The following is a 19,824-nucleotide window of genomic DNA, read 5'->3' as shown; positions in this document are numbered from 1 at the left end:
AGATATTTCAAAATATCTTATTTTGAAATAATACAACCACATACAAAATGCATTTCGAAATAGCACCCAGCTATTTTGAAATAGCAGTCTGAGTCCATAGTGCTATTTCGAAATATTGCCATGGGAGCCCATTATGGCCTGTTTCAAAATGGGTGTTATTCCTCAGGAAATGAGGTTTACCAGAGCTGGAATAATGCACCTGCTATTTCAAACTGATCTCAAAATAGCGTGCGTGTCATTTAGACGCTGCCAAAGTTCTTTCAAAATAATGGCTGTCATTTTGGGATGACTTGGCTGGGTAGACGTAGTCCCGCAGTCCGTAGGGTCCCAATCCTGCAAAAGTGCTGATTTTAATAGGAGCTGAGACATGCAGAAGAACCTCCCAAGAGGTGTAAGTCCAGCACAGGATGAGTTCCTACTCAGAAATTTTGCATGAGTGAGAGCAATGGGATTTGGCCACCGATGACTCTTTCGCCCACCTTGTCTCAACATTTTATTTTAGTTTTTCAGGCAAGAGCCCTCTTAATGGATACAAATGCAGCAAGCATTCCTGTGGGCCACAGGGTTCGAATCTGGGTCTGCCTAACATCTGCCCTACCTAGACCCCTACAGGGGTGGCCTGATTTGAAGAGGCGCTGAGCACCCTTATCTCCTACAGAATGTACAGGTGCTCAGTGCTGCCAAAAATTAGAGCACTTACGTCAGTGCCTAAATGCAGATTTAAGCGTTGTATTTCACAGACTCATGTTTGAAAACTTTGGCCAGCTGCCATCTTCTGCAGAGTGGTACCTCTCACTATGCAGCGTTAGAATAAACGGACCCAGGTTTTATTCAAAACGGGGCAGAGATTTGCCAGAAAACTTCACACTCCTTAATGATCATTGCTGAGAAGCCTAGGCTGAGTTTTGAGTTGGTAAGGGTATCTTAAACCAGAGGCAGCTTTGTTTTGTTTGGGCTTCTATCGCAAGTACATGTGAGGAGGTTTCACAAATGACAAGGGCTGGAGCAGCAAAAGCAGAAGAGCAGAGCCCACTAGTTGGATCGGAGAAGGGATGACGGGGGTGTTACCCACGAACGCGAATACATACAATTGTTAGTCTTTAAACTTTTGTTGTGTTGTTTTTGTGAAGCTACAGCAAAACACAGCTACCCCTCTCAGACTAGTTGGATAGGAGACAGATATAGCAGCAAGCAGCAGACAGCTGCCATGTTAGGGTTGTGTCTGATTGGTCTGCAGTATTAAGAGGCCAGCTCTCAGGGAATAGGCTCAGCAAAGTATCTACAAAAGGGAAGAAGCTATACTAGGGATTTCCACTTTTTGGAGTGCAAGGAACTGGCTGGCTGTCCTTTCCCATTCTTTTTAGATTACTGCTCTGCAGTTGAAAGAGCAACATCCTCTATTATAAATAAAATGGGTGAGATTTTCAGAAGAGCTCAGCCAGGGACTACACTGAAGTCTATAAAACTCAAATCCTTTTGAAGGAGTCTTACTCTAAGTTTCTATAATAAAAACTGGGATATAATTCTGACACCATCTGTTTGCTTTGCTTAGTATGCCTCCCTATGTCACAGTATTGCACTCATGTCTATTATCAAGGCTGAGAAATATACCTTAAGCTACTTGCATATATTGTCTGTGTGGCACCAGAGAATTCACATTAGGATTAATTCGAAAGGATACATCCATAAGGGAGATGATGTTTCTGCAGGTCATGAGGGTTATTTTATCAAATTTGATGTCCTTTGCTGAAAAGTTAGAACAATCAAGTTAAATGAGAAGTAAAGTTCTTGGGCAAAAACTTAGAGTCTATAAAATGAAGAGTGAAAAAAAGCAGAACAAGACACTTCATGAACACATATATAGTTCCAAAGATACTCCAGTAGCCACTCCCTGTAACAGATGTTATCTTGAAATAACTATCCTAGTATCTATACAAAAAACCCACTATTTCTAAATGAATTCAAAATTGTGGGGGGTCTTATTTTGAAACAGGTAAGCCTCATTCAACGAGGGATAGCAACTATTCCAAAACAGCTATTTCAAAACAAGTGCTGTCAAGACAAGGGAATAGCACCTATTTCAAAATAAGCCATTGTGCAGCCAATGGCTCTATTTCGAAACAGGCTCTCCGTTGCATTTTCAAATGGCTGCATTTACATGCCCCTTCCAAAAGGGAGAGGTAATGTACCCACAGCATATATGTGTAGACACTGTATCTTGAAATAATTAAGTGCTATTTCAAAATGCATTTTTAGTTGCATCTACCCTAGCAAGTTCTTTCAAAATAGAAGGAGGCTCTTTCAAAAGATCCCACACAAAATGTGCTTTCAAAAGTAAATGGAAAGAATGTGGTGCTCCTTTCGGAATCGCACTTCCTTTCCCGTTTCAGGAAGAGTGCTCCCTTTTGAAACCTTCTTTCAAAAGAAAACGTTTGTAGACATCCCACAGGCCCTTTTTCCCAAAAGAGCTGTCCTCATGGGACCTGATTTTTCAATCCCTGGCCCATTCTTTCGAAAGAGCAGGGGCTGTCTGGATGCTCTCTTTCGAAAGAGCAGATCATTCTTTTGATCTGCTTTTTTGTGTGTGGACATACTTTTTCGAAATAAGTTCTTTCAGAAGAGATCTTCCAAAAGGGCTTCTTTCAAAAGATCTCTGTAGCATAGATGTAGCCTTTGTGAGTAGCTGTGTTATTCTGAAATCAGCTATTTCAGAATAAGGCTATTGTGTAGACATACCCTTAGGCTATGTCTACACTAGCAAGTTTTTCCGAAAGCTTTCTCTAAGGAAGGGGGCTCTTCTGAGAGATCCTGTGGAGCATCTACACACAAAAAATTTCCTTCTGAAAGTAAATCGAAGGAATTTATAACCCACTAGGGGTTATAGTGGACCACAAGCTAAATATGACTCAACAGTGTGATGCTGTTGCAAAAAAAGCAAACATGATTCTGGGCTGTGTTAACAGGTGTGTTGTGAACAAGACACGAGAAGTCATTCTTCCTCTCTACTCTGTGCTGGTTAGGCCTCAGCTGGAGTATTGTGTCCAGTACTGGGCACCGCAGTTCAAGAAAGATGTGGAAAAATTAGAGAGGGGCCAGAAAAGAGCGACAAGAATGATTAAAGGTCTAGAGAATGTGACCTATGAAGAAAGGCTGAAAGAATTGGGCTTGTTTAGTTTGGAAAAGAGAAGATTGAGGAGAGACATGATAGCGGTTTTCAAGTATCTAAAAGGGTGTCATGAGGAGGAGGGAGAAAACTTGTTCTTCTTGGCCTCTGAGGATAGAACAAGGGGCAATGGGCTTAAACTGCAGCAAGGGAGGTTTAGGTTGGACATTAGGAAAAAGTTCCTAACTGTCAGGGCGGTCAAACAGTGGAATAAATTGCCAAGGGAGGTTGTGGAATCTCCATCGCTGGAGATATTTAAGAACAGGTTAGATGGATGTCTATCAGGGATGGTTTAGACAGTACTTGGTCCTGCCATGAGGGCAGGGGGGCTGGACTCAATGGCCTCTCGTGGTCCCTTCCAGTTCTATGATTCTATGAATGCAGCGGTCCTTTCAAAATCCTTCTTCCACTCCTGTTCCAGGAAAAGTGCCCCCTTTCGAAAACTGCTTTCAAAAGAAAATGTGTGTAGATGCCCCACAGGCCCTTTTTTTGAAAAAGCAGCCCTCATGGGGCATGATTTTTTGACCCCAGTCTGTTCTTTCTAAAGAGCAGGGATTGTGTGGACTTTTGATCTGCTTTTTTGTGTGTGGACACACTCTTTCGAAAGAAGTTCTTTTGGAAGAGATCTTCCAGAAGGGCTTCTTTCAAAAGTTCGCTGTAGTGTAGACATAGCCTCAGAGGCTAACTCTGCTGCCTCTACTCACATGAGAAACCACCAGAGATTTTGATTAAACTTTTGTTCAATAGGACTACTCTAAAGAGCAAGAGTTGCAGGACTGGCTTTTTAAAAATCCATTTTAAGAATCTCAAATATAATAAAATGACATTATTAACATTTGAGCGGGGATTGATCATCTTGTCAATATGATGATGCAGAATAGAACTGCATCACAGCTTCAAAACCATATATTCCATATATTTTATGTACTTATTGTTGCTCTAAGGGATCTTACACACTTTTGAATTAGCCATTACATAAATGGAGACTGATATAGCAGCAGGCAGCAAAAGGTCAATGCAGTCACTGAGAATTGAATGAGATCTACCATTCCTGCCGTCATTGGCTGTTGAACAGCCAAGGATAGAAAGTGAAGAACAAACTGCATCATAAAGGAAGCTGCAGGGTAATTTACAGGCAGGAAGAAAATAGTAGCTGTGCTTATGTTCTCATTTTGTGGACCCCATGTGCCTTTTGCAAGAGGAGATATTTAGTTGGCATTGATGCTATGCAGTGAATGCAAAACTTGCTGAGATGAACACACAGCCGTCCTGCACTTTCCTATCAAATGTAAACACAAGATACTGTTTGTATTGTGGAGAATAGCTTGGAATTTCCTTTTGCCTGGCTATTTTGAGAATAAGAGAGCCATATGAAAATTAGATATCCCAGAAAACCAGAGAACAGTTATTCCAGTAACTCACTGAGTCTCATTTTCTTCAGGAAGATAAAAAATAGACTTTGTTCTTTTCACACTTGTATAACTTGTCCTTGGTTTTGTGGTTTTTATTATTATTATTATTATTATTATTATTATTATTATTATTATTATTTGTCTTATGGTTCTGCTTGGAGACCCTGTCCAACACAGAGGCCAGATTGCAGTAGGCACTGTATAGGCACATAGCTAGAGGCAGTCCTTGTCCCGCAGGGATTACTATCTAAATGGACAAGATGGAGGGAAAGGTGGAGACAAGGAAATAGGACCCCCCACACCCACATTTACAGATGGGGAGTTGTGAGATTAAATGATTTAGCCAAAGATAGTCAGAGATTCTGTGGTAGAGGTGGCATCTCCTGAGTCTCGGTCCACTGCCTTAACCACAAGACAATCCAGAGCAGAAAATTGGTAGCACTTAATTGAAATGGATTTTGTTGGGAGACGCTGTAGGCTAGGTGTCAAATCAAGGAACTTGGGTTCTGTTCCCAACTCTGCCACTGACTTACTGTATGACATTAGACAAGTTACTAGGCAGCGTCTCAGGTTTCCCACCCTTAAATTGGGGATAATACCTGCATTTGTAAAGCCCTTTGAGGTCCTTGGATGAAAGGGGCTATGTAAGTACAAATAAAGTTGTTAATAACACTTACATTTTTTTAAGACAGCATTCAGAACATATTCAAGTTCCTCTGCTGTTATCTCCATGTCCTAGGGTTGAGAAATTAAAGCAGCCATTATTTTTGCATGTCCAGAATCAGGCATGCTGACAGACTAACAGAATGCAAATAGCATCCGTCTGACAGCCATAACATTCTACTGCGCTGCTATCACTGGGTTTACAACTTGTTGTTAAAATCCAAGAAACAGCGAATTGCACAACAGAAGGACTGAAAAAAGAGATGGCCAAAATATAACTGAGCTGCTCACTGAGCTGTTACATGGAATCACAGCTTTTCTCAGATAGAAAGTGTTTACTGATGCAAAATAACCGCAGGTTCAAATACAAACAGGATCCCTCACCACTTGTGTTCTAGTATTGTCTCCTTTGTTTACCATGGACCACACTGTCTGAAATTTTATAAAGGACACAGAGACATCTAGTGGCTGAATATATACTGCAGGTAAACATATTACATATGGGACCCTGAATTTTCACTTCATGTGGATCACATGACAACAGAAATATATCTTTGAGCTATGCAGAGTTGTTGCCATCCCAACATTAAGACATTAATGACTTTTATAGTTTCCTCAAGTTTAAAGCTAGGAGGGCTCATAAGATCAACTTGGCTGATCTCCTGCACTTCACAGTCCATTGACAAGGTAGTGGTTGGGATGATTTAGTTGGGGTAGATCCTGCTTGAAGCAGGGGGCTGGACTAGGGACTCCTGAGGTGCTTTCCAGCCCTATGATTTTATGAAACATCATCCACATACCCTATGTTGAGCCCAACGATGTCTGTTTGGCCCCCACGAGGTAAAACTATTGTGCTCCACAAGCAGAGAACAGCAAAGAACACTTCCAAAGCCCTCTCTCACACCCCGACCTCTGTTTCCTTGCTAATCTGACCTGGGAGAATATTCCTTCCTGACCCCACATCCGGTGATCATTTGGGCACATGAACAGGACTCATCAACCTGATCGCACGACGTCAGAGCATTGGCCCACCACAGCCAGAATCACATCTCTACCTGTGGCAAATTGCCGCTGCGTTAGAGGAAGGTGAGGCCCCCTCCCCTCCGAGATTACGTGTATATCCAGGAAAAGCTTCCAAACAGAGCTCCCCTGGGGGAACCAGCTAAAAGCCCAAAGCATGTCATTAGATCATAGTCATTCCTGTAAGACAAAGCTCAGAGTGCTATGAGTACTCACTCACCTCTCCTGCAACCTGTTTAAACAATGCCCGGAACTGTTTTTCTTCCTCAGTTTCTTGTTGTGGTGGTGTTGGGTTCGGGGGCTACATGAATAGGGAGACATTAAAAGCATCAGAGATCTCACATTTACCATTGACCACAGGCTGTAATAGTCACAGTCATGTAGTTTAAGGCTAGAAGGGACCAGCGGACCACCTGGTCTGCCCTTCTATATATCACAGGGCACTGACGCCAGCCGGCCTCCACACACTGCTTGAAGGAGACCAAAGTACTACAGCTCACAGGAGACTTAATTGTTGTGTGTCACAGGCAGAGAATAGAGGGACGGAGATTCACCAGCTCTTGAGGCCTGTGCGATGGCAGGGCGAGGATTAAGCAAGCCAGCCATTCTTTCAGCACTCCGGAGTGTGCTGGCATCTCCAAACAGAGACGCTTTTTGCATTTTGTTACACTTTGTGTGACAGATGCAACTCTCCCTGGCACCCAACACCTTAGAAACGTTCACCTTTCATTTCCAATAGCCCAGCCTACTGTGTATCCCTACAGCGCAGGCAGAGCATTGGAGCTGAACGCTAAGGGCTTCCGGTACCCTGAGAGACACCGCTTCCATTTCATGACCATGTTCAGCCATGCGCAGCCTGGAATAAACAGGTACAACCGTCACGGAAGTCTCTGGGCCGAATTCAGGGGTTGTATTAACTGCTGTGTGAGACACAAGGCTGGGTGTCCATTGACCACAAAATAGACGCAAGCACCAATGTAGTGTAACTTGCCCCGCTTTGGCATTCAGTGGCTGTGTGTGAAAGGAGTGCGACTTGCACGCTCATGACGGGAAGGTTGTGCACTGGAGGAGAATCAACCAATAAGGGAGGGAGATCTTGCCCTGTGCCCAACGCTGCTAGAGAATAAAAAGTGTTAAGTTACTGTCTATCCACTGAACACCAACATGGTGGAAGTTAGGCTGATTTAACACTTTGGGCTGATCTATACTTACCGGACAATCGATGCGCCGTGGTTGATCTTCCAGAGTTTGATTGTGCCACGCGTGTTAAGACACGGCAAAATTGATCGCTCTGGGCTCAGTTGTCAGTCCCTGTGCTCCACGTTATCATGTGGAGTAAAGGACAGCGGCACAAGGCTGAAGAGCACTGAACTACTCTAGGGCAGATATTCGATTCTGATACATCAATTCTAGCTATGCTAATGGCGCAGCTAGAATGGCATATCTGGGATCGACTTTGCTCCCTAGTGGAGATCTACCTTTACACTCATTTTTCATAAAGACACTTGGCCCACGATTTATCTACTGCTCTTCAGATTCCACATGGCAGGAACTTTAGCGCCTAGGCTAGATCATTAGATGTACATCACTAATGATTGACTGTGAGAATCTGGAAACATGATGCTCAAGTTGTTACCCAGTCTCTGGACTCCAGGGAAAAACAGAGAGAAATATCGTTAAAATAGATGCAAGGCTGAATCTATTCTCCTTCTGCAGTATTTCCACTGCAGTCGGGGGACTATTTACTGGAAGAAGGTGAACAGGATCTAGCTCAATTGCTACACAAATACAGTGACTACAAAGAAGTTGAAGGGCTGCCTACTATATCATAGAATCATAGAACACTAGGGCTGGAAGGGACCTCGAGAGGCCATCGAGTCCAGCCCCCTGCCCCAATGGCAGGACCAAGTACTGTCTAAACCATCCCTGATAGACATCTATCTAACCTGTTCTTAAATATCTCCAGCGATGGAGATTCCACAAACTCCCTTGGCAATTTATTCCACTGTTTGACCGCCCTGACAGTTAGGAACTTTTTCCTAATGTCCAACCTAAAAGTCCCTTGCTGCAGTTTAAGCCTGTTGCCTCTTGTTCTATCCTCAGAGGCCAAAAAGAACAAGTTTTCTCACTCCTCCTTATGACACCCTTTTAGATACCTGAAAACCGCTATCATGTCTCCCCTCAATCTTCTCTTTTTCAAACTAAACAAGCCCAATTCTTTCAGCCTTTCTTCATAGGTCACATTCTCTAGACCTTTAATCATTCTTGTCGCTCTTCTCTGGACCCTCTCTAATTTCTCCACATCTTTCTTGAACTGCGGTGCCCAGAACTGGACACGGTACTCCAGCTGAGGCCTAATCAGCACAGAGTAGAGCGGAAGAATGACTTCTCGTGTCATGTTCACAACACGCCTGTTAATGAATCCCAGAATCATGTTTGCTCTTTTTGCAACAGCATCACACAGTTGACTCATATTTAGCTTGTGGTCCACTATAACCCCTAGACCCCTTTCTGCTGTGGTCATTCCTAGACAGTCTCTCCCCATTCTGTACAAGTGAAACTGATTGTTCCTTCCCAAGTGGAGCACTTTGCATTTGTCCTTATTAAACTTCATCCTGTTTACCTCAGACCATTTCTTCAATTTATCCAGATCATTTTGAATTATGACCGTATCCTCCAAAGCAGTTGCAACCCCTCCCAGCTTGGTACCATCTGCAAACTTAATAAGCGTACTTTCTATGCCAATATCTAAACCATTGATGAAGGTATTGAACGGAACCGGTCCTAACACAGACCCCTGCGGAACCCCACTTGTTATACTTTTCCAGCAGGATTGAGAACCATTAAGAACTACTCTCTGGGCACGGTTATCCAGCCAGTTATGCACCCACCTTATAGTAGCCTCATAAACTCAAAACTTAACTTAATATTCAGCAGCAAAAACTGTCTAATAATTTTATGTAAGTGGAAATATCGAGCTGTTGTCCCCTAAATGTTCTGTGAATGTGTGCATGCAGCTTTGAGAGTGAATAGGTTTTGTGTCCCTAACTGGGAAACATTGCACAATAGGGTTAATGGTCAGATCCTCAGCTCATGTATATTGGCTCAGATTGACCGATTTCTGTAGATATGTTGATTTAGACCAGGTGAGGAGCCAGCCCTTAATTTCTTCATGATTTCAGAGGGCTATCAGTAAACAATTGGAATAATAATAATAATAATCATTCTATTATACCCAGCACAACTGCAGATTTCACACACACACATTTGGTATTTTCCAAATATGCAAGTGAAATGAAAAAGTAAAACCAGAATATATTGGATTATTTCGAATTATCCACTCATTATTTTATCTCCTTGCCCTTACCTCTGGCAGATCAATGTCAACTTTTCCATCCACATCCCTGAGGGAAACAAAAATGCATTCAATCACAAAAGATTTTTCTGGGAAGACTTTCTGTTTACATTTTCCAGAAGGAAAAACAAATGTGGTATTTTTACTGAACAAATTATTCACTTTGGCTACATTTACACTAAAAACACCTGCCAGCAGAAGTTATTGTCAGAAGAGATGTTCTGACAAAACTTTTGTTGACAGATCACATTTACACATAAAATAGTAACAGAGAGATAGCTGTGTTAGTCTATATACTATAAAAACAAAAAAGCAGCCCGGTAGCACTTTAAAGACTAACTAAATAATTTATTAGGTGAGCTTTTGTGGGACAGACCCACTTCTCCAGATCACAGCCATACCAGAACAGACTCGATATTTAAGGCACAGCGAACCAAAAATAGTAATCAAGGTTGACAGATCAGAAAAACCTTGATCAACCTTGATTACCATTTTTGGTTCTCTGTGCCTTAAATATTGAGTCTATTCTGGTATGGCTGTGATCTGAAGAAGTGGGTCTGTCCCACGAAAGCTCATCACCTAATAAATTATTTTGTTAGTCTTCAAAGTGCTACTTGACTGCTTTTTTGTTTTAATTCGACACATAAAAGTAGATCAATCTTTTGATCTGCTCTGTCTACAAAAGGGCCCCCAGAGCGCCTACGCTATTTTTTGTTGACAGTTTCTGTTGACAGAGTATATTTTGAGTGCAGATGCTCCACGAATTTTGTAGGCAAATCCCCAGATTTGTCTAGAAAACTCTCTAGTATCCTTTGGGTGAAATTCATTCCTCTGCAAAGGGTCAGGTTTTTGCATCACAGAAGCTCAAAAGAGAGCTTCAGTGGTTCCTAGGCCATTGTAGCCACTGGTACAGTGGTTAATTTCACTTTTCATACATTCTTCAAATGCTTTTCACAAATAACTTTATTAAACATGGTTGTTCAGAGAGGAAACAAACCTGAACATCTTTACATGCACAGAACAATGTACATTATGGAGCAGCTACTGACACTTCACAGTTAAGGTTGCAATTGAATTTTCATTACAAGTCAGATTTCTGTACCTCCCAGTATGAACAAAAGTAATCAGAATGGGTTAAAATGGTAAAATCAAGTCAGGAGCCGTAGTAAAATTTTTATATCACATTTTAAGTGTGTCAGAAAAGGAATTCCTGATTTAAGATCACCTGAAATAGAAGCATTCAGCAGTGTTCAAAAATGCTTCTAATTTTTTCTTCCACTCTTTGGGTACATCTACCCTTACCAGGAGATCAACAACCAGGTCAGGGTCAATCCTCCAGGATTCGATCGCGCATGTCTAGTGGTCATGCATGAAATCAAACTATCAGGGCTCGAGAGGCATTATCATTATCGTGAGGAGTAAGGGAGGTTGATGGGAGATTTTCTCCCATGGACCTCTCACAGTGAATATGGGCAGATAAGTCAATCATAGATATGTCGATTCCAGATGGGAATTGTGAATCTGGAATTGACTTTCAGGTCTAATGTAGACCAGCCCTTTGTAACAAAAAAACTGCCAATCATCCCCTATAAAAACCACACAAACAATGCCACACCTCACAACAACAAACAAAAAGAAGAGGGGGCAAAGCCTAGTTTACTAGATTCCCCTGGCTGAAATCTAGAGGTGAACTTTTGTTAATTACAAGAGCAGCTATGGCAATGAATTCTATTAGTTGTTTGGGAGCCACACACAGCAGGCTAGGGAGCTGCAGGAAGTTATTGGGGGATCATTGGACTCCAGGGGCATTGATCAATGGCTCAATATCCAGTTGTTAGCTGGTATTAAGTGGAGTGTCCCAGGGACTGGTCCTGAGTCCAGTTTTGTTCAATATCTTTATTAATGATCTGGACTAAGGGATGGATTGTATCTTCAGAACGTTTGCAGATGACATTAAATTACACACATCTCATAGAGCTGGAAGGGACCTCAGGAGGTCATCGAGTCCAGGCCCTGCTCTCTTGGGAGGACCAAGCACCATCCCATTTTTGATCTATTTGCCCCAGATCTCTATGGGTAGGGGGGAAGGAGAGGCAGATATGCAGGAGAGTAGTGGTAGGGTCCAGAGTGACCTAGACAAATTGGAGGATTGGGCCAAAATAAATCTGATCGGGTTCAAAAAGAAAAAGTGCAGAGTCCTGCACTGAGGATGAAAGAATCCTAAGTACTGCTACCAGCTGGAGACTGACTGGCTAGGCACCAGATGTGCACAAAAGGATCTGGGGATTACAGTTGATGAGAAACAGATGAGAGTCAACAGTGTGCCCTTGTTGTCAGGAAGGCTAACAGCACATTGGGCTGTACTAGTAGGAGCATTGCCAGGAGATGAAGGGAAATGATTAAGCCCCTCGGTACAGCACTAAGAACACATCTGGAGTATGGTGTCCAGTTTTGTCCTCCCCACCACTACAGAAAGGCTGTGGACAGAACAGAGGAGTCCAGCAGAGGGCAATGAAAATAATGATGGGACTGTGGCACATGGTTTATTAGAGGAGGCTGAAGGAACTGGGCTTATTTAGTCTGCACAGGAGAAAAATGAGGAGGGATTTGATAGCAGCCTTCAACTACCTGAAGGGGGGTTCTAAAGACGAGGGAGAGAGGCTGCTGTCAGTGACGGCAGAAACCATAACAAAAAGCAAGGGTCGTTAGTTGCAATGGGGGAGGTCTAGGTTGGACATTGGGCAAAACTATTTCATAGACTCATAGAACTCAAGAGGCTATCAAGTCCAGTTCCCTGCGCTTTTGACAGCACCAAACACCATCTAGACTATTCCTGATAGGTGTCTGTCTAACCTGCTCTGAAATATCTCAAGCGATGGAAATTCCACAACCTCCCAAGGTAACTTATTCCAGTGTTTAACCACCCTGACTGTTAGGAAGATTTTCCTAATGTCCAATCTAGAAGGGTGGAATGGATTGCTTAGCGAAGTGGTGGAATCTCCATCCTTAGTGGTGTATAAGGTCCAGCTTTACAAAGCTGTGGCTGGGATGATTTAGTTGGGCTTGGTCCTGCTTTAAGCAGGGAGTTGGACTAGATGGCCTTCTCATGTCTCTTCCAACCCCAACCTCCTACAATTCTGTGATCGCTGGAATTGCTTGCCTGGACCAAGATAGGGAGAATGCCCTGAGGTGTTCCCCGTGGTTCTTAAAAAAACAATCAACATGGCTGGTGCGTGAGCATTTTGAAAACTTCAGGTAGCCTGGTTGACTGACCGCTCTTTGCTGATTACTTACTGGGTGATGGCTTTTTTGTCAGAGAAGATCCTCAGGCAGAAGTCAGCTTCCTGATGGGGCTCAAAAGTTGTAGGAAGAATAATGTAATCCCCGGGTGGCAGCTTGAATCGGTCAGAGACTTCCCTTAAGTTAATGTAGGTTTTGCTCCTTGCCTTGGAAGCGTGGTATCTAAAAAAGTCTTTGTTCAAGTGTTCTTCTTTGCCAGGGCTCTGCAATGGAATTGGAGGCAGGGATTTCAGTTTCTTGTGTGCAAAGTAACTGATGGGCATGATCCCCCCCACTTCCCAGCCTGGTCTGGAATCATAGGCCTTCAGCTACATGCATAGCTCAGGAAGCCACCATTAGCCACTGGCTCTCCTCCCACCCCACTCCCTGTACTGAATAGAGCTGGGATGCAGGAGGGATTTAGAGCTCTCAGACTCTAAGGCTTGGTTTACACTAGGCTGGTAAGTTGATTGCAGATACGCAATCCAAGCTACAGCAATTGTGTAGCTAGAATCAACTTATCTGCAATCGACTTACCTGATTGTCTTCACAGAGGGAAGTTGACGGTCGACCTCCCTGACTCCTCGTGATATTGAGGAGTATAGGGGTTGACTGCTGACCCAAGAGAGTTTGAGTTTGTGCATCGCCACCAGGTGTGCGAAATCAAAATCCAAACTGGGTCGATTTTCCTTGAAATGTAGACAAGCCCTAAGGGAAGGCAGACATTACATACAGGGCTCTAGGATGGAGAAAATCCACTATGGCACCAATCTAAGCACATTTGAATGGGAAAGCTACCATTTTCATCATTGCTTAAGGAACGTAGGTGCTTAGATACCGCAGCAATGGAGAAATCTCGACGGATACCCAGAGATATAAAGGCGGGAGGGGAGAAAGAGCGAGCATGGGTACTACTTTGTAAAATTTCAGGTACCTCATAAATAGCATAGCCAATTGTCAGCATTTCAGCACCTAGCTTCCTGAGTTTACGTCGATTCTTTTGCATCAGAGCTGCTATAAACGTGCATTCATTTTGCCCATCATCTTTCTCTGTCAAACGCAGCTTGATCTGTGGATTTGTCCAAAAAGTGTCTGCCAAAGCAAAGAAACAGGCTTTTTTTCCCCCCTCTCACAAAAATAAACAGAGCCAAACCAGAACAACTGAGAGCAATTTGAGGTTTGGGGATTTGTTCTGTTTTATCATTTTCCATTATGTATCTTGATTTCAATGCAGATTTGCAGACAAAGAGCCAGAGCCAGAGGAAGTTGGATTTTAGTATAAACAAAAGCAGAATTTAGCCTGAACAGCTCATTAAATAGCAGTGGTTTAAATCAGAGAAGAAAGATCCAAGACAATTAAGTGGGATTTTGTTGAAGATATAAAAACACAAAAGGGTCAGCTTCTGATACCATTTACATCAGTGTAAACCTGGACTAACTCCATTCAGTCAGCTGAGTGACTTTATGTTTACACCAGCATGCTCAGAATGGGATGGAAAGGGGTCAGGACTTTGATTTGGGTGTAACTTAAGTGGCCTTAGCAGAGTCCCTCCTAGTTTACACAAAGGTATGGGAGAGTTAGAAGTGGCGTGCAAAGCTTAAAGGCAAAGACAATTATTTCTCTCAAGTGGAAGCTAGTGACTGTTTTGCTACTTTGCTGGGTTTGAGCTAGTTGAGACTCTGTCAGCCTTATTCGGCAGGTGCTTGTGGGACTTGCGGTGGGGGAGGAATTCTGTGCCTATCATGGATGCTTCCACAGGACCAAGAACTTTTTTCCCAAAGAAATCTCCGTTCACCTAGAAAATTTCTGCATCCTCCGGCAGTGGAACCTCTGACCCAGCTCCCTTGGTGGACGGTCACCTCCCACTTGTTGGTAACATTATCCCCGAGAGCGTCCGGGGTCAGGTTGCAAATCTCAACTTTGTCAAAATGTGCTTTGAAGTCTTCAAAGCTCATCCTAAATGAAAGGGAGGGAAACCAGTCAGTACATCACATTCATGACTAAATGACAGCTGCTGGCAAGGCAACACCTATTCCCAAAGGCCAATTCAAAATGCAACATCAGAACACAGGGCTGGATGATCACATGATGTAAATCTGTGTAGCTCCATTGACCTGGTTGGAGCTGTCCTGATTTACACTAGTTGCCGATCTTTCTCCATAGACCTTATTCTCCTCTCCTTTACATGAGTGTAAATCAGTATGTAATCACATACAAAGTAAATATCTGTTGAGATCCCTGAATTCAAGACCTGACCATTGCTGTAGCTAGAATTGTGTATCTACAATCGACTTATTTGCCTAGCATAGACCTGGCCTGAATCTCATGCTTTGTTCTCTCACCAGGTGGGGCACACAACGGATAAAGTGGAAAATGCAGCTTGCAGAGTATCGCTCAATTCAAAGCGCATTACTAATTTGCATTGGCTAAATACTCCACTCCTCTGCATCACATTACAAAACCTGCCAGACTAGTTCGGAAGCATGCCTTACATTTTACAAATCACCTGTCTCTGATTAACCCCTTCAGGAAAAAAAACAGTCACAGTGTCATGCCTTTTGACCTTGCTAACTTTCGAATTCACAATGTTTTAAATACAATAAACTCTTTCATATCTGGCATTCTATTAACCAGAATGCTCAAATAACCAGCATTTTAACCCTAAGGCTACATCTACACTAAAGCGATCTTTCGGAACGCGGTCCTCTGGAAGGTATCTTACAGAAGACTGGCTTTCAAAAGAGCGCATCTACGCAGACACGCAGTGGATCAAGCCTTCGATACGCTGTTTCCAATGACGAGCCCATTCTTTGGAAAGAGTGTCCACACAGCTCTGGGCGCTCTTTCGAAAGAACAGGTCAGAGGATGCTGCAGATGGGGTCGCATGGCTTACAAGCCCTTCTGGGGGCTGCTGCCAGCCTCTCCCTTAAAGGGTCCCTCCCCAACACCCTTGGTCTCCACATGCTGATGGCTGCCAGGCTGTGCTCAGCACAGCAGACCCTGTGCATGAAATGGAGCCACCGTGGAGACCCCATGGATCTCCAGAAGCTCCCTGACGAGGACGTCCCCAGTGCCGTGGTCAGCCACAGTGGTCGTTGCGGCCCTCTACCTCCTCCAGCGGCCTATCCCTCTCACCGTGGTCATGCAGGCCCTCTCCAGGGGCCACTGTCCGCACCCCATCCCCACTGCGATCTAGCGCCTGTAGAGCTATCCCACAAGCTCCGAGTGGTGGGAGCGGCTCGTGATGGGTGAATGGGACAATGACCGCTGGCACCAGAACTTCTGCATGACCAAGCAGATGTTCGTGGAGCAATGTCACTCACTCGCCCCTGCCCCACAATTCCAAGATGCCTGTATGAAGACTGCACTGCCCCTTGAGAAGAGGCTTGATATCGATATATGGAAGCTGGACAACCTGGACAGTCACAGGTCCATGGGGCACCAGTTTGGGGTGGGCAGGGTGGTCGTTGGGGCCGCCCTCATAGAGGTAAGGCATGCCATACCTCTAATACAGGGAGGGAGGTGGGGGCTCCCTGGCAAGGGGGCCTTTGGGGAACCAGGGACAGGGGCCCTGGAGGGGCCAGCGGGTCACAAGCTGAAGGGATGAAGGGGGACACTGGAGGGGGACACTGGAGGGGAAACGGGGCTGGGTACTGGGAGGGAGGGGCTGCAGGGGTGGACTGCAAGAGGGGTCGCAGGAGGCTGGGATGACCACTCAGTTGTAGCCTGGGTGAGGGCCTGGAGGGCCATGGCAACCTCAGCCCAGGCCTCCTGCCACCATGCCACATCAGCCTGCTCCAGCTCCAGCCACTGGTGGAACCTGGTGGTCTGCTGCTACATCTTGGGCCCGGCAATAGGCCTGCCTTAGCTCCTTAACTTGGGATCTTACTTGACCCGGCGTGCAAGTGGGGTGCTCCGAGGCCGTCAGGCCAGTGCAGAGATGGAGATAACAGAAAGTTGCAGCTTTCCCTGCACTGGCCAGCGGTCTGGAGGAGGACCTCCTCATCTCCCCCACAGACTGAGAAGTTCCTTCAGGTCCACAGCTGTCCAAGACGGAGCCCTCTTTTTTGGGCCCTGGCTGGGCTCCTGGGAGCCCTCTCCTGGCTCAGATGGGGACTCACAGGGGGTCACGGGGCTCCTGGCAGCTGGCCATGGGGGCAGTGGGGTGGCTTGTGGCTCTGAAGCATTGGCAGGAGGGCGTGCAGCAGGAGGCTCATGTCCTCTCTGCTGCTAGCATGCTCTCAGCTTCCAGCCAGGGGGTTCTGGGTCCCTGTGTCTTTAAACGCGGCCGGACACAGCGACCATACATCCCCAGTGGTGCTGGCAGAGGCACCTCCGTGCTCCAGTTGCCCGACTGCTCTTTTGAAAGAGTGGCCTGTGGAGCCTGTGCACACATTTTCTTTCGAAAGAGTCTTTTGAAAGGGGGTGCGCTTCCTGACAGGAGAATGGAAGAGTGCTTTGGAAAGGCAGGCTGTGTTCTTTCAAACGTATATTTGAAAGACTGCATTTTGTGTGTAGACACCGTAGGCTGTTTCGAAAGAGCATCTTCTTTCGAAAGATTGTATGCCAAAGTGCTTGCTAGTATAGATGCGGCCCAAGTAAATTCTAGTTAGGTTTTCTGTAAGTACAGTAGAGTGAAAGTAAATACAAATAAGCACAGCAAATACAGTACAAGTTTACAACATACAATACTACAGTTGCTGGTCAATAAAGTCCTCTGCATACATTTTTGTGTTTCTTGTTTTTCTTTAGCGTTATGCATTGCTATGTATTGCTCTCTATTATCCAGAATATTTGAATATCTGGCAACCTCCTCATCCCGGGGCTAGCAGATATGAAAAAGTTTCCTGTAAATTAATGTCAGTTTTTAAGAATGGCATTTTAAACCTTTTAAAGATATAGTCTGCTATTAAGACTACACATATGGAGAGTGACTTATATCAAGGCGGGGCACCTGTGTACTCTTTGGATTAAAACCAATAATTTCTCCGTTCATACTTCTTCTCCTCTGCCTCACTTGGCTTGCTTGGTTGCTATATTTATTCTATGTAGCATATTTATTATACCATAGGGTACCGTACCAGAATTCTCCATCATCTAGTTCTGCCTGACACAGGCGTTTGCGCTCTGACGGGCTGATGGACTGCCATTCAGGAGAACTACGAGAAAACAAAGTCAAGCTTTACAACGCTATCAAGTACTTACTGCCCCTTAGCTCAGAGTCACCAGCTGGGCATATTAGCAGATTACACAATTGTCAGATGGATTTTACTTGAGCAGTAGACACAAAAGGTGCTGGTAAGGGGCCTGATTCTGCTGCTGTTAAAACTAATTTCAAACCTTCCAGAGAGAGAAGCAGGATCAGGTGTAAATTCTTGAGGTTACAGAGCTGCTGCATTGGCCAGGAGCACTGTGTTTCTAATGCTCCCCCTACTGAGAATGTTCCATAAAACAAAGTAAATGTAAGTACTGCAAGTGGTATATCTCTACACTGTGCTGTAAACCTTGTCATGCACCTGAATTGTTACTGCTCTGGAGTTGGTTGGCAGTTTAAGATCATCCTCTGCTCCCAGATGAAGTCAGTGGGAATTAAAGGGGCCCTTTAATTGTACAAATGAGTGGAAAGAGAGACAGCAATTCCTGCTTCTAGAAAGGACAGGCACAGAGAAGCCTAGAATTCCATCCCACTCTTACTACGGAAGTGTATTTCCATCCTGGTTCTAACCAGAAGTCTCACATCAGATTACTAAGCTAAACCCTGATCCTGCAAGTCAGTATGTTAGTACAGACTCCCCTTCCCACAGGGAGTCCCGCTGGATTCCAGAGGACTGGGTGTGGACACTCTGATCTGCATTAGCAGTTCCACATGCTGGCTCAGAGTCCCCTTTGGCAGATACAGCACTCTGAATTAAAATCTGAAATGTCTGGGTGTCTAGTCTGACTTTACCTACTTACTCTATTGAACTTTAATTCTCTCTCCTTGTATTGACCAACTGTTCTCCCGGTTTTGGAATTTATTTATGCAAATGTCAATAGCTGAGATTTATTTGTGGATCATTTCAAGAGAAGAGATATTTGAACTGGTGCTGGAAATTTATCCAGTCTGCTAATTATTTCACCACTTTGAAAGGGGCAGTCAGGATAAATTATGGAACGGAGTCTCCTGCCATTTATACCAGCGTAAATCAGGAAACACTCAAGGGAAGACGACGGAGGTAAAGCCATGGCTGTGCTCTCAGAAAGAGGGCACGTAGCAATGTAATCAAACATGAAAAATACAGTGAACAGACATTTTCAAAACCGAATTTACTGTTCACCAGTTATGCTGTTTCCTTTTAAAATGTTTATTATCTGCATTTCATCCGTCTTGGATAGTGAAAACAAACTAGGGAGTTTCAATTTTTTTTGCCCCAAGTGGCATCTGTTGTGCCTTTTGTTCTTTAAACAGCACAGGCAGCTTAAGGGTACCGCACCGGCGAGTAGGATCCGAATAACAGTCTTGCAGCTCTAGCTTCAGAAACAGAATGCAGAGGGTGCCGTTAGAGGGCTCACAAAATCTTTGAAGAGACTCCGTCTAAATCCTATACACTACCTCAGCTCTTTCCAGCTCTTGTGCAGCAACGCAGTGTGTGGATGTTTGTGTTGAAAATACAGAGGAATGTTTAAATAATACAAGTATCAGAGAGGGAGCCGTGTTAGTCTGTATCTTCAAAAACAACAAGAAGTCCTGTGGCACCCTATAGACCAACAGATATTTTGGAGCAGGCCCACAAAAGCTTATATTCCAAAAAATCTGCTAGTCTATAAGGTGCCACAGGACTTCTTATTGTTTTTAAATAATACAAATTATACCTTACACAGGTCGAACCTCTCTCATCCGGCACCCTCAGGCCCTGACTGGTGCTGAACAAGAGAATTTGCCGGACCACAG

The 19,824-nt window shown here is 44.3% G+C and overlaps 1 protein-coding gene across 1 annotated transcript in view; it reads right to left on the bottom strand.

The window, feature by feature from the left end:
- The window catches only part of CAPN9 (calpain 9), a 49,916-nt gene that overhangs the window by 11,470 nt on the left and 18,622 nt on the right, over nucleotides 1-19,824 (bottom strand). Inside the window, exons 8-15 of the mRNA XM_074988662.1 lie at nucleotides 17,975-18,052; nucleotides 14,689-14,849; nucleotides 13,827-13,984; nucleotides 12,908-13,116; nucleotides 9,626-9,662; nucleotides 6,479-6,559; nucleotides 5,253-5,310; nucleotides 1,682-1,746 (exon numbers count right to left, since the gene is read on the bottom strand). Coding sequence (XP_074844763.1) covers nucleotides 1,682-1,746; nucleotides 5,253-5,310; nucleotides 6,479-6,559; nucleotides 9,626-9,662; nucleotides 12,908-13,116; nucleotides 13,827-13,984; nucleotides 14,689-14,849; nucleotides 17,975-18,052 — 847 coding nt within the window. The remainder of the gene's footprint in view (nucleotides 1-1,681; nucleotides 1,747-5,252; nucleotides 5,311-6,478; nucleotides 6,560-9,625; nucleotides 9,663-12,907; nucleotides 13,117-13,826; nucleotides 13,985-14,688; nucleotides 14,850-17,974; nucleotides 18,053-19,824) is intronic.

The sequence above is a fragment of the Carettochelys insculpta genome, chromosome 3 (assembly GCF_033958435.1).
Source record: "Carettochelys insculpta isolate YL-2023 chromosome 3, ASM3395843v1, whole genome shotgun sequence".
Taxonomy (NCBI): domain Eukaryota; kingdom Metazoa; phylum Chordata; order Testudines; family Carettochelyidae; genus Carettochelys; species Carettochelys insculpta.
The sequence above is the reverse complement of the archived record's forward strand: the minus strand, read 5'-3'. Positions and strand labels throughout refer to the sequence as shown.